The sequence below is a fragment of the Schistocerca serialis genome, chromosome 5, assembly GCF_023864345.2.
Source record: "Schistocerca serialis cubense isolate TAMUIC-IGC-003099 chromosome 5, iqSchSeri2.2, whole genome shotgun sequence".
In the NCBI taxonomy this organism is placed as follows: domain Eukaryota; kingdom Metazoa; phylum Arthropoda; class Insecta; order Orthoptera; family Acrididae; genus Schistocerca; species Schistocerca serialis.
In genome coordinates, this window is record NC_064642.1 from 830,190,261 (window position 1) to 830,205,951 (window position 15,691).

Here is a 15,691-nt window from a genome sequence, read left to right on the forward strand (position 1 = left end):
GGAATGTTTTAATGAATCAAACGCAGAAACAATCCTTATAATGTCATCTTTAATTACCACTGTCACTTTTCCACATAATCACCATCCAATTGGATACATTTCTGCCAACTATCAACAAGTTTTATGGAGCCGTCACGGAAGAAGTCAGCACACGGTTTCTGCAACCACAGACTCACAGTTCTCTCAACGTCATAATCAGAAGCATAATGACGTCCCTGCAGATCGTCTTTCATTATTGGGAACAAATGGAAGTCAGGCGGTGCTAAATCTGGACTGTATGGAGGATGCCGTATGGTGGTGAGATTCAGTCTCTGAAGTTCTGCTGTGGCGGCATGTGAAGTGTGTGGTTTGGCATTGTCATACTGCAGGAAAAATTTTCCTTTTTCTTTCAGACCCTTGTTGCCATCATTTCAGAGTTCTTTCAGAGTGATACGATGATCATCCTGAATCAATATGTCAACATTTTGCTTGTGAAACTCGGTGGTTGCTGTCACAGGACGTCCAACTCTTTGTTTGTCATGCAACTCAGATGTTCCCACCTCAATATCTTTAAATTTACTCCCCCAATGACGCACAGTACTCGCATCAATACAATCGCCATAAACTGCTTTCATTCTCTTATGAATCTCCTTTGGGGTGACACCTTCTGCTGTCAAGAATTCAATGACTGCACGTTGCTTAAATCACATTGACCGGTTGTCTGCGCAGGGTTCCATACTTGACACTGCAACAACACAATCGTTCAGTGCTAAGGCTTCCCGCCAACTGGAGCTGTAGAGAAGAGGCTACGGAATAAGCCAGTACCTACCGCATACCAATGCTGCCAACTGTTGAAGAGTTACGAAGGAGGAGGCATTACTTTTCAGTCAACCCTCGTAAATGCACACTATATTGAAGTAAAAAAGCAGATGAAAATCCATTTGATGCCTCCCTAAGAAACAGACTCCACCCCTTCACAACATACTATATAAGTGTAGACCAGATGTGCCGTAAGTTCAAAGAAATAGTATCAGAGGAAGTTGAGAGATTTATGCCAAACAAATTACTAAATGATGGTACTGATCCCCCATGGTACACAAAACAGGTGAGGTCATCCACATGAGCATGAAAAGAAATCTGTTAAATTTTGGTTACACTATAATCACACAAATTTAAAGGCTGTCAATTTAACTAAATAACTAGGAATTACTCAGACACTCAGATCTGTACGAAACCTCAGATTTAGTTTGTATTACATGCTGTTGTCCACCAGAATGGGCATAAACGCTAATTAAAAGTAACACCAGAACTACCAGAGCACTACTGGCGACAGTGTTTTTACTGTATTAGGTGTGAAAGTGTCACATGGAACAACATGTTTATGACATGTAAAAGGATTGTTTAGAGTTTACAGCAATGTCCTCTTGGCAGTCTGCTTTTGCTTTGTTTCTTTGAAAGCAGTAAAAGTACAGAATACATTGTAGTTTCACAAAATACGCAATCAGAACAGAAAAATAAAGAAACAATTGCATCACATGTGTGGAGGTAGTGGTAGTAATAATAAACAAACTAATAAGACTAATATCAAGTACGTAATGTTCGAAAAAAATTAATGCAAACACGACCCCCAAACACAGACACACACACACCATGTCATTGATTCAGGTACAAAGGGCTTCATAATAATAGTAGCATACGAAGAAGTGTGTGAAGCAAATTACTTTCATACACCATTTGATGAATCCCACATTTGCGCATCCACCCTGTAGATGGCAGAATGAAAGCTTGTGTCTGAAACAGAAGTATGGCGAAGTTTGACAGGGTCTGGGTTCATCACCAAGTTTAGCCATTATCCACGTGTGACGGTGTGGTTATGGAAATGTGGAGAATGCAACTGATTGTGCCGGACCGAGACTCGAACTCGGGACCTTTGCCTTTCGCGGGCAAGTGCTCTACCAACTGAGCCACCCAAGCACGACTCACGCCCCGTCCTCACAGCTTTACTTCTGCCAGTACCTCGACTCCTACCTTCCAAACTATACAGAAGCTCTCCTGCGAACCTTGCAGAACTAGCACTCCTGAAAGAAAGGATATTGCGGAGACATGGCTTAGCCACAGCCTGAGGGATGTTTCCAGAATGAGATTTTCACTCTGCAGCAGAGTGTGCGTTGATATGAAACTTCCTGGCAGATTAAAACTGTGTGCCGGACCGAGACTCGAACTCGGGACCTTTGCCTTTCGCGGGCAAGTGCTCTACCAACTGAGCTACCCAGGCATGACTCACGCCCCATCCTCACAGCTTTACTTCTGCCAGGTTCGCAGGAGAGCTTCTGTAAAATTTGTAAGGTAGGAGACGAGGTACTGGCTGAAGTAAAGGTGTGAGGACAGGGCGTGAGTTGTGCTTGGGTAGCTCAGCTAGTAAAGCACTTGCCCGCGAAAGGCAAAGGTCCCGAGTTCGAGTCTCGGTCCAGCACACAGTTTTAATTTGCCAGGAAGTTTCATATCCGCGCACACTCCGCTGCAGAGTGCAAATCTCATTCTGAATGCAACTGATTGTTTGTGAGGGACTGCAGCTTAAGAAAATTATTCCATTGTTGCAGACTAATCTCTTACAAAGAATCTGGTGCAGCATCTGATATTTTACAAAGCATATGCTTGTACATTCTAAAGAAATGAAGAGTAAGGAGTTGACAAGTGGAGGTTGTGTTCGCTGGAATTAAGTGAATTGTGATTTTGTCTTATGGTAGATTATTTTCAAATGGTTCAAATGGCTCTGAGCACTATGGGACTTAACATCTGAGGTCATCAGTCCCCTAGAACTTAGAACTACTTAAACCTAACTAACCTAAGGACATCACACACATCCACGCCCGAGGCAGGATTTGAACGTGCGACCATAGCAGTCGCGCTGTTCCAGGCTGCAGCTCCTAGAACCGCTCAGCCACCCCGGCCGGCTAGATTATGTTGTAGGAGAAGATTACGAAGAATACTAGCAACTTTTTGGGGACCATAAGAATCCAGCATTAGCAGGAGTTTCTCTTCCACTACTGCTTCTTGTAGAAATGTCCTGAACATTTCTTTGATCATTTTGCCAGAGGAGTGAGAGAGGACAATGAACCTCTAGTTGCAAGAGTGTGGCCCACAGACATCTCCTTGTCAATCCACTTTCGTCAGCAGTGTAGATATTTGTATCTGTGTAGGCGGCCATGAGTGTATAGTTGTTTGTTGCTAGTCCCATACAGTTTTCTGAACATCATTTCTGTTGTGGTGCATTTTAACCCTAATAAAAGATTTGACTTTATGGCTTACAATATTTTTTTGCGCTTCCAGTGCAAGACCCAACTGTCACTGATGTCAGATCTTCAGAAATTTAACTGTCTCACTTTTTTTTTTTTCACCCATTATTTGATGTCTACATATTGAACACATCGACCTTCCTAGCGGCAGTGTTTGAAGGTCTCCATCACACGCATTGCAATACGCTTGTACATGTCCGTCACAGACATTAAATCTCAACTTTACCACTGTCATTTCCATTCGTACAACAGGCACCATGCAGGACATCTAGTGCAAAATCTGTTTTCATTGCAGACATAATGCGATGTGCAAATGTTCAGGTCGGCTTCGGCTGCTTTTTGACATTAAGGCAATATTTGAGCATTTTGATGTTTTTGTTTCTCGAGTAAAACACTTTTGTGGTATTTCAACATTTCCGTCACCCATGGACCCTTCTGACGACGATATCGAAGATGTTGACTAGTCTGTGAACTCAGTCATGAGCAAACGATTCTGCTCCACTCAGTGTGCGCTTCTCAGTATCTAATGTTTCCTATTCTGTGACATTCAACACATTCCATTGATCTGTTACATCCAGTAGGAATGCTGCACACTTTCTCTCATCTCCAGTTGTTTCCACATGTGTCCGACAGAACACCACATCTATCTATAGAGATGTACTCTATAGGTTTGCTACTTTCAAGTAACGAAGCAAAAGCAGACTGCCAAAAGAACATTTCTACAACTTTTAAAAAGTCTTTTAACTTGTCTGGAAAATGTCGTCCCATATAACAGTTTCATGCATAAACAGTTAAAAAATTTCTGTAAGTGGGGTTTTAATTCGGGACACTTTTTACAGCAACCTAACATCCTACCAACTCACTCACATGAGCCGTACATGTCTATTATTCACAGACGCCCTTTTCCTGTATTTAGTAGGTCTGGTTTTATTTTTAAGTAACATTTATGCCTGTTCTGCTGGACAACAGCACACAGTACAAACTAAATCGGAGTTTCAGTTTGTACTCTATCAAAATGCGACATTTGGTACCGATCTGTGTGTCTGACATCGGAGGTCTGGGAGCTAGAAGATGCAATAGGTGTACTAAAGAGCCTGCCTACATTACACTTGTTTGTACTCTGCTAGAGTACTGCTTTGCGATATAGAATCCTTATCCAAAAGGACTGACAGAGGACATCAAAATAGTCCAAAGAAGGGTAGCTTGTTTGTGTCACAAAATAGGGGAGAGTGTGTCGCAGATTGATAAGTGAATTGGGATGGTAATCATTAAAACAAACGCACATTTCATTGTGGCGAGGTCTTCTCATGAAATTTCACATCAGCTGTCTCCTTTGAATGCAAGGATATTTTAGTGTCGCCAACCTACATATGGAGAAATGATAATCATAATAAAATAAGATAAATTGGAACTCATACAGAAAGATTTAAGTGTTCAGTTTTCCCACACACTATTAAGAGAGTGGAATAGTAGAGAAATAGTCTGAAGATGTTCGATGAATTCTCTGCCATGCACTTAATGGCGAATTGCAGAGTAATTGTGTAGATATATGAGAACAAACCGTATAGATGTACAAACTGTAACGTCTGTTAGAATGCAAAGTCTCCTCTGCCACGCCCTTTGCCATGACTTGCAGAGTACACTGCATATGTAAAGCATATGCAACGGATTATATCAGGAACCATATTTCAGTGTGCCAGTCAACTTGGTCGTTTTTGGCTATGTCTATTTTAAAGAAATTTCAGGGCGCACAAAATGAATGTCCCGTCACCCCCTACACCATACACACACATTTAAGCACATATTATATTAGAAACTATAGGTAATTTACTTAATCATTTTTCCTTCAGACGAGGCAAACCTTGTCATCTTATTCCGTGTCTTTTATCCAGGTGAGTGATATCCTTCCAGTATTAAATATTCCAGAACCACCATTGGTAAAACAAACATCATTATGTTATCAAGGAAAGACTGATATGTGAAACGTCGCATGTAATGTCAGTGGTTCTGTTAGTTACATAGGTGAGATCCCCACCAAATTAGTCACAGTTACTGCTCAAAGCAAGCAAACTGTGGCCACAAGTAATGCCCATGAGCTGGATTGAAATTCCTTTCTGGGTGTCCACTTTACTGTGGTTACACTAAACCACAGCAAACAGTTGTTAGGATGGCTCAGGCTCACTGAAAAGATAATTGTCAGCTGTTTAATCCAAGCTGTTCATTTGTTTGTGATAATAATGTAATTTATTTTGCCCTATACTTAGGGCTTCAGCTCACACTTTTATTCTTGCCTGCAGAAGCTCATTATTAGAATGTTCAGAAATTTGAACAGTCTATTGTTAGCGTATCTTTAAGCCCTATTTTACGTCCTGTAGACGGACTTGTGTGAATTGCCTGACTCTCTCTCTCTCTCTCTCTCTCTCTCTCTCTCTCTCTCTCTCACACACACACACACACACACACACACACACACACACACACACATATACACACCACACACATTAGTGACTTTTACTTTTGTTTTAGCACTTAATGCAAATACATTTTGCTGTTTCTGCATTATATAGGGAAAGGAATTTTGATAAATATTCAGATAGTTGAAGTGTTAAGCATATTTTTAAATGTGTGTGTCTGTCCCTGTTTCTCGTACTGTTTTGTTTTAGGTGCATGGGTAGTGTTATAACTATTTATAGTTCATATGAAGTAGTACACCACTTGTCTACGCTAATAATAAATGTCTGAAACTGTGATGCCTGCCTGTTTGTCCTTGAACATGCTAATCTCCTAAGCAACTAGATGAATTTCACGCAGGTAACTTGAGCATGGTTTGGGGCACCGTATAGGCTTTAGTTCATCAAAATTGGGTCACAGGAAAAAAAAAGATATTCGTACATAGTATTATAAAAATCTATGTATGTTTCAAATATCCTCCAAAACCACTGGACTGATTTCAGTCAAACTTGATATACATATCACTTACCTTCCAGAAGGAATCGCTGTAGCGGTAACAGCTACCTACCTACGAAAAGGGTAAAGGTTAGGTGAAGAAGTAGTGCAGGCCACAATGCACAAATACCCTGATATTACTCATCCAGCATTTAGAGTGAGAGGACTTGCGACAAACTTCACACATCATTTCAAGCCTTTACAAGAATTTTTCTAACTTACAACCTTCAAAAAATTGTGAAAGAAAAAAAGCTTATTGCTTCCTAAATTTTCACTGTGCATGCAGTAAAACTGCCTGACATGTTAATTTATTACTTCTTACTACTAACTGTAATCGTGACACATTTTGCATACAATGTTCACATACAGCACTGGATGAATGCACCTACAAAATTATATCGTCATATGACACTTCGTGAATTGCGTCAGCTCAGAAGCTGTGCTTACTCAAACAGGCAGACACATGAGGGCAGCTGAGGTTATTTCACGTGCAGTAGCTCACTTAATAATCATCTCTATTCATAGCAACACTATTGATATTCCAGCACAGCCAGGGGTAACTGTTGTCGTTTAATAAATGTTAGGCATAATCAAGTAGTGAGTGAAAAGTTTTGTATAAGTCGCTATAGATAATAAACTATTTTTTATGTTATTAGTATTTCTTCCTTGTTGTGACATCTATTTTGTTAATCTGATGGATACAGTCTACAAGATAATAAACAATAAATTATTTGTTTGTTATTCTACAACAATATCTAAAATTAATTGTGTATTTTCAGTCCCAGATGAGCCACTGGTTGGAGAATTAAGAGGAGAGTTTATTGGAAAATACACGACACCAGCAGAATTAAAGGAAAAATTTTGTATAGTAACGCCAGAAACTAAGCCGCTGGTTCTGTACTATTTGATTACAAGTCACAGGTGGAAACAAGTGTTATGTTTTGTTGACTCACAGCGAGCAGCACATCGCCTGTCTCTTCTGTTGAAGCATTTGAGCCAGGGAAATCTCACGTGTGCCGAAATGTCATCTGTACTCTGGCGTCAACAAAGAGATGAAGTCATCAGGAGATTTGTTGATGGTCAGATTGATATGTAAGTTCATGGTATCAGTGCGTGAACATTATATTGACATTTTTTGTTCTATCAAGTAGTCGCACGCAAAACATTTTGGATAGGAATGTCACCAATATTTTCTTAACTCTTCTTTCAGTTATGCCACAATCAATAAATGAATCCTTGGCACTTGGAACGTGTCCACACACACACACACACACACACACACACACACACAGGGAGAGAGAGAGAGAGAGAGAGAGAGAGAGAGAGAGAGTGAGTCCTGGGCCACTTTAGTACCATCTTAAACAAAAGCTTTACTTTCTTGTATTTACTTTTTTATTCTCTGTGCTTTTATGTGTGTTATATTTTTTTAAATGTGCCATTTAGCAACAGTAATTCAATTAACAAAATTTGTTAACGTTATTTTGATCAAATGCAATCTCTTCATGCTAAAGCCATTTTCCTGGCCACTTTTATAGAAAACCAGTTGAAACTAATAGAAATTATAAGCCCATGTTTGGCAATTGCTACACATCAGTATTAAAGTATTATTTAATTTTAGTTAATTTGGCAGTTATTTCTGTACAGTGTATTTAAAAAACAAGATTCTAGGTGTCAGCTGTAAAGAAGTATCCACTACGTTTTGGTCATTTGTACATTCACAGTGGAGTTGGGCAGCTATAATTTTGTGGTGGTCTTGGTAAAGAGCAAATTTGTCATCCAGGCCACTACCTTTGTCTCATACCATAAACAGTAAAGAATTTATGCACATAATATCAATAATACTCCAATTATAACTTTACAAAAAGAAGCTAATACCGTGCAGCCTGAACAAGGCAGTGTACCAGCAGTACTAATAGCTGCTTTAACATATGTTAAGGTTTAAACTGTCAACAAACAGGTCAATATATTTGATAAATGCCAAAGGAGTAGTTATGCTGATTGTGACTAGTTATGTTTTGCTTGACAAAAGAATTTGAGTTCCATTCACAGCTTGCAACCACCTTCTCCCGTAACAGTTACACTATCATATTCTTCAATGAAGAAATTAAGAATTCTGAAAATTAAAGTTTCATCGTGTGTTTTTCTGTGAACCTCACCCCGTTAGTTGGTATTTCAGCATCGGCATCCTGTTTTATGTGGCATATATTTGTGACCAGTGGTATAATGTCAACATTCTTTCCATGCCAAAGTGGAGATCAGGAATTCTTTTTGACATTCATTGAAGAACTGAGCTTCAGTATCTGAGGTTTGATCACTGATTCATTAGTGGTATAATCTGATTCGTGAATGCTGGGATTTCATGCAGGTTCCAATTGACAGTTATGGTACACCCATACATGAGCTTTGTACTTGAAATAAGCACATATCCTGGAAGTTTTGTCTCTTGTTTCCTTCTGTAGAATTTCTCACCATCACCATCAGCCCTGACAACTCGCAACAAATGGAATAAAAATTCACTACATATCTCGCTACTATCATGTTTAATACTCATACTGGCTATGACATTCACAGCAGAGCTCTCAGAACACTATTGAATCAGAGATTGCATGGCACAGGTTCACAGAAGAGCCTAAATTTGATCGCCGTCATTCTTCACGGAAGTTATTATAACCATCCACGTTTCCTTAAGTTCGGTCCTGTACAGTTAAGTGCTATGGTGCAGTAATGAACAGTAAGTTTCTAAATGGCAGTAGTGAGAAAATTTTCATACTAGAGTTGACATCTGTAATACACTTATTTTTTCAACACAGGGAGGTTGAATGACAGCATCCATTTACAATTTGATCTCCAACTGAGAGTTGTATTTTGTCACTGAGGTAGTCGCAGAGTTACGCATTCATATCAGTAAAATTATTACTTGGAACATTTAAAAGGGGTGGGGGACTGCATTTTTACATTTAGCGGTTAACGAGCCATTTCAGTGGTCGATCTACAGCTTCATGTTTGACTACTATGGAGAATAGTGACAGAGTTGACATTATTATTTTAGTGTTAATGACAGTTTCAATAATTATTTGTCAAATTCTATTTCTTGCCAAATATCACTGTAAGAGTATGTATTTCATATTTCCAGTCTCATCAGTACTGACGCTCTCGCCCGTGGTATGGATATGCCTAACGTCAAGTATGTGATATCCTATGACCTTCCAAAATACATCAAGAACTATATTCATCGAATAGGGAGAACAGGGCGTGCAGGAAAATCAGGCAAAGCAATTACACTCATCCTTCAAAATCAAGTAAGCAGTTCATTCTAATTGCACTATTGGACTTTCAGCTCAACTTTTGGTTAGTTGTCTGTAAAAATGTATATATTTTTCTTCATTAAACATTTATTTCTAGTTTTTAAACTGTAATATGGAGACAAGAATTCCATTCATATCGTAACATAGTGCTGGAATGTCCTAAGATTAGCCGACCAGAGTGGCCGAGCGGTTCTAGGCGCTTCAGTCTGGAACTGCGCGACTGCTATGGTCGCAGGTTCGAATACTGCCTCAGGCATGGATGTGTGTGATGTCCTTAGGTTAGTTAGTTTTAAGTAGTACTAAGTTCTAGGGGATTGATGACCTCAGATATTAAGTGCTCAGAGCCACTTGAACCATTTGTCCTAAGATTACCTTCAGACAGTAGTCTGCTTCAAGCTGAAATGCTTGTGCTTACTACTGCCTGGTAATTACCTTTGCAGGTCTCATATAATCCCCAAATACTCCTCCGCAATAGCACTCTCTGTGCACTGCCTCCCTAGTCACCCCTGCACTTGTTTCTCCCCCTACCTTACCACCACCACCACCTTCATCCCTATTTCAGCAGTGTAAGGAAAACATAGGTTCTAAACAGTCTTCATGGGTTTGGCACCGGATCACATTGTGCACATTGCACGATATTTCCTTGGACCAACTGTCCAACATCTTCAGGTGGTTCAACCTTGCTTGTGGCTAGGTACAAATGATGGTATCTGCACTTCAACCACCCGCTTCTAGAACACGCGTGCGAAGAATGCGCGAGCGCAAAAATCATGCATGCGCAATGATTTGCAGATAGATGGTGCCACACTCAAACACCCTCTCCCAAAAACTGCAGAGCGGCTCTCCTGCGCATGCACTGTGTGCTGCGTTAACTAACAGTGCAGCCAGCCTTCACTTATTAAAGACCATACTAGACCAACATTATGATGGATGTGTTATTGAAAAATGTTGGTTTCTGTGTCGTGATGTAATAGCAGCCAATGCAGGGTTCCAGTCTGTGCTCAGTTGAAATCCTGCATCCCTGTTGATGAGATTATGGGCTGTACAGATATGTATTGCTTCTTCAATTATGCAGTCCCAATCATTAAGGAAGCAATACATATCCGTACAGTTGATAATCTCATCAACAGGGATGTAAAGAGTTTGGTTTATTGTTTGACCCGGAGGAACAAACTCCTGGTGAGCTAATCCTATACTATCAAAGAATGTGATCAACATTGTCTTTGTCCTCGAAGGTTGTCATTTTACTCTTTTCAAGGCTGATGATCCAGCACTCTGCCATTCAACACTTTGACGCTTCATGTGGTGGTCATATGGGTAGCACCAACATTAATCCCCAGCAGTAATCTTTGACAGAAATGTGGGATCAAGTCTGGCTCCATCCAGTCGTTCTATTGTACAATATACAATAAATAAACATCCACTGTGCAAGAGTGAAGGTATGTAAATACATGCATTACAAATTTATATGCTTTGTTTTCATCTGGCAGAGTTATGCGTAAGTTTCCATTTCCCCAAATTTTCACATAAAATCTTATGACACATCATGACAGTTCTTCTGACATTACACATAAAACTTGGTGGTCTTCTTGCAATAACTGCCTTACACCCTCCACGTTTGCTTCGGTATATGCTCTGGGATAGTTTTGCACTGAATCTCTGCCTTCACGCAAACCTTTTGTGCCACTCAAAAACACGATTTCTTGGAAGTGCCTCACCTGCATATGCTTGCATAATCATTGTCCGCATTTGCTAGAGATTTTCTCGAGCTTAACACAGAACTTAATGTTCACTTTTTTTGCACAGTCAGTATCCATTTTGTCGCAATAACTGGGAAACATCGCCAAGGTAATTTCCAGGATGTGCACAAGAAGATAACATAAAAGCAACGTTTGTTCCTTTATAGTATTGCAAACTCGGGGGAAAGGATGTCTGGAACTTTTCAGGCAGAGCGAATATGCAAGAGTATAAATTTGTAGTTACGCAAGTATTTACATACCTTCACTCTTGCACAGTAGATTTTCATTTACTGTATATTGTACAATAGAACACTAGAGTGTTACAGTAATTGATAAATAATATGACATTTCTGTATTTTTGCTGTGACTTTAAATTTGTTTATTGTTGTATGTACACAAGTACTATTGCCATGTTTATTTGCATTAGATTTCACTTTTTTTGCATCATATCAATTAGGGAAACCTGTTTGAATTTCCTGTCCAAAATTGTTTTTTCTACGCAATTTTTTGCACTTTGAAATAGTTCCAACAGCTTGAGAAATATATGAGTGCTGCAAATTGCATAACATTACTTGTGCTTGCAATAGCTTCTTCAGGCATATTAATTTCTGTAGGGACACAATTTTGCTGTCTATACAAGAGCGATGTACTTCAGGACAGTATTATGGAAATGGAATAGGATGTAGATGAAGATGAAATGGGAGATACGATACTGTGTGAAGAGTTTGACAGAGCACTGAAAGACCTGAGTCGAAACAAGGCCCCGGGAGTAGACAACATTCCATTAGAACTACTGACGGCCTTGGGAGAGCCAGTCCTGACAAAACTCTACCATCTGGTGAGCAAGATGTATGAGACAGGCGAAATACCCTCAGACTTCAAGAAGAATATAATAATTCCAATCCCAAAGAAAGCAGGTGTTGACAGATGTGAAAATTACTGAACTATCAGTTTAATAAGTCACAGCTGCAAAATACTAACGCTAATTATTTACAGACGAATGGAAAAACTGGTAGAAGCCGACCTCGGGGAAGATCAGTTTGGATTCCGTAGAAATGTTGGAACACGTGAGGCTTACCTTAGAAGGAAGATCAAGGAAAGGCAGACCTACATTTCTAGCATTTGTAGACTTAGAGAAAGCTTTTGACAGTGTTGACTGGAATACTCTCTTTCAAATTCTAAAGGTGGCAGGGATAAAATACAGGGAGCGAAAGGCTATTTGCAATTTGTACAGAAACCAGACGGCAGTTATAAGAGTCGAGGGACATGAAAGGGAAGCAGTGGTTGGGAAGGGAGTGAGACGGGGTTGTAGCCTCTCCCCGATGTTACTCAATCTGTATATTGAGCAAGCAGTAAAGGAAACAAAAGAAAAATTTGGAGTAGGTATTAAAATCCATGGAGAAGAAATAAAAACTTTGAGGTTCGCCGATGACATTGTAATTCTGTCAGAGACAGCAAAGGACTTGGAAGAGCAGTTAAACGGAATGGACAGTGTCTTGAAAGGAGGATATAAGATGAACATCAACAAAAGCAAAACGAGGATAATGGAATGTATTCGAATTAAGTCGGGTGATGCTGAGGGAACTAGATTAGGAAATGGGACACTTAAAGTAGTAAAGGAGTTTTGCTATTTGGGGAGCAAAGTAACTGATGATGGTCGAAGTAGAGAGGATATAAAATGTAGACTGGCAGTGGCAAGGAAAGCGTTTCTGAAGAAGAGAAATTTGTTAACATCGAGTATAGATGTGTCAGGAAGTAGTTTCTGAAAGTATTTGTATGGAGTGTAGCCATGTATGGAAGTGAAGCATGGACAATAAATAGTTTGGACAAGAAGAGAATAGAAGCTTTTGAAATGTGGTGCTACAGAAGAATGTTGAAGATTAGGTAGGTAGATCACGTAACTAATGAAACGGTATTGAATAGGTTTGGGGAGAAGAGAAGTTTGTGGCACAACTTGACTAGAAGAAGGGATCGGTTGGTAGGACATGTCCTGAGGCATCAAGGGATCACAAATTTAGCATTGGAGGGCAGTGTGGAGGGTAAAAATCGCAGAGGGAGACCAAGAGATGAATACACTAAGCAGATTCAGAAGGATGTAGCTTGCAGTAGGTACTGGGAGATGAAGCAGCTTGCACAGGATAGATTAGCATGGAGAGCTGCATCAAACCAGTCTCAGGACTGAAGACCACAACAACAACAACACAATTTTGCTCCTCTTCTTCCTTTGTTTCTTCATTATCACAATTTGTGGTGCAGATTTCTTCCAAATCTGTTGCTGAAGTCAAAGTGAGTGATCTGGCAGAAAGTCATCACTTGCAAGGTAGTCATCTGCACTACATGAAATATTTCCCATTTTAATTAATTGAACAGGTGCTACTACATTTTCATGAGCTTCGATGGCAACAGACGTGTCTTGTTCTTGACCTGCAAAGCACTTGGTTTCAGAATGAGATTTTCACCCTGCAGTGGAGTGTGCTCTTCTGATATTCTGTCAGATTAAAACTGTGTGCCAGACTGAGACTTAAACCTTGGTAACCAAGCCAATGTCACATCTGATTACTTGATTTTTGGGCAGCAGATGGCATTTTCTAGGAAAAGAACAACTTGGCAATTTCCATTTTTTCAGTTTGATATTGAAACAGCCCAACCATTCTTCCATAAGACTGCTCACCATCCATTCCTTTTTATTACTTCGCAATGTGACTAAAAGCTTATTGACATCTGATGTGGGTTTGTTTTTTTAATGCAGTTTTGCTGGCTTTCCAATCACCAGTGGCTTCTCCATTTCACCTAATATGTTTCCACACAGCAGTACAGTGTGTCTTTCATAGGACATTAGTCCAATGATGCACTTTTTACCTCGAATAGCTAGAGATTTTGAAGACAGTGCACAATAAAACAGTCCTGTTTTATTGGCATTGAATATGTCTTTCTGGTCATAATTCACAATTACGGTGTAGAGTATTATCTTCCACTCTGTTGCTACACTTTCCTGCAAATCGTTAGCTTTCCCGCACACTTCATTCCACACAATGTTGAAACAGTCCAGCCATCCTGTGGATGCCTTAAAGTCCATATTTCCAAGCTCTGTAGTGACTTGTAGAGCTTCATTCTGCATCATGGGTCCAGAAAAGATAGACTTTTTCCTCTTACACTTGCGAACTATTCCCATACTGTCTCATTAATTTATTCATTTCCCATCTTCTTTGCCTTTCTTTTCATTTCCCCATCCCCTTTCATCCATTTATCCTGTGTCTTACCTTTGTTTTTTAAAGTATGAAAAATTTGCAATTTACCACCTTTGAAACACAACATTATTTCACACACAGAGGGTTTGTCTTTCTCATTTGCCTCAAATACCTTAACATTTTCGTTAAATTTCAGTGACACATATGTTTTGTTCAACATGACGTTATCACATAAAAGTGCTACTATTCAATTGAAAGTGGCAGAAAGTAATGCAGGTAGTGCATTTCTTTCAAATGTTGACGTTGGCGAGTATGACCATTGCTTAACGTAACAACACCCAACTCTTTCATAGCACAAATTGCAGCAGTGTGTTCATGGGTGCCCAACAATGTTCCAGTGTGCACCCAAGCATGTCAGTAATAATGGGAAACAAAAGATGCTGACAAACAGAGTGCTCATGAACAAATCATTGCCTCTGATGTCTCAACGCTGCATGTCACTTGTGTGTTGTTGCACAGAGCGTTGCAGTTTTCTGTCCATATCAGCAGCTCTGCATCAGCCCAAATCTCTCTTCTTGGTTTTGTGCCGCTCAACAGCATTGTCAGGCTATACAATCTTTGTGTTAAAAGTAGCATCCTTGTATAGTCATGAATAACCGATGTACACTGTAATAAAATTGAAATTGGATCCTTCTATTACTCACCAGACTTACCAAAAACTTTAAAGAAAATCTCAGTTCGCTTCTACATATGCTCCCCAGTCATACTGTAATCATCAGTGGAGACTTCAATATCCAACAATCAATTAGGGAAATTACAGTTTTGTTAGTGGTGGACATGATAAAACATCCTATGAAACATTACTAAAGGCACACAGTTCGGAACCCCACTCATGACTGAGTTGCCGCAGTTCTTAGCACACTGGACTTGTGGGAGGATGACAGTTCAAACCTGCGTCTGGCCATCCAGTTTCAGGTTTTCAGTGATTTCCCTGAATCACTCTAGCAAAAGCCAGGATGGTTCCTTTGAAAGGGCACTGCTGATATCCTTCCACGTCCTTGACACAATCCAAGCTCGTGCTCAGTTTCTAATGATGTCAATGTCGACGAGATGTTAAACCCGATCTTGCTTTCTTGTTTTTTCACTCATGATGGAAATGTATTGGACTTGACACAGTTGTGGCAACAAGAGACTTAGGCATACTGGTGCACAGAGCATGTGAAATCTCAGACCATGGC

General features: G+C 39.8%; 1 protein-coding gene and 1 non-coding gene across 2 annotated transcripts in view; one reads left to right on the forward strand and one right to left on the reverse strand.

The window, feature by feature from the left end:
* Positions 1 to 15,691, forward strand: part of LOC126481507 (ATP-dependent RNA helicase DDX51) — a 155,805-nt gene that overhangs the window by 120,794 nt on the left and 19,320 nt on the right. Inside the window, exons 8-9 of the mRNA XM_050105303.1 lie at positions 7,001 to 7,313; positions 9,355 to 9,520. Coding sequence (XP_049961260.1) covers positions 7,001 to 7,313; positions 9,355 to 9,520 — 479 coding nt within the window. The remainder of the gene's footprint in view (positions 1 to 7,000; positions 7,314 to 9,354; positions 9,521 to 15,691) is intronic.
* Trnas-cga (transfer RNA serine (anticodon CGA)) lies at positions 2,180 to 2,254 on the reverse strand. Its single transcript has one exon. It is a non-coding gene; the product is annotated as a tRNA-Ser (tRNA).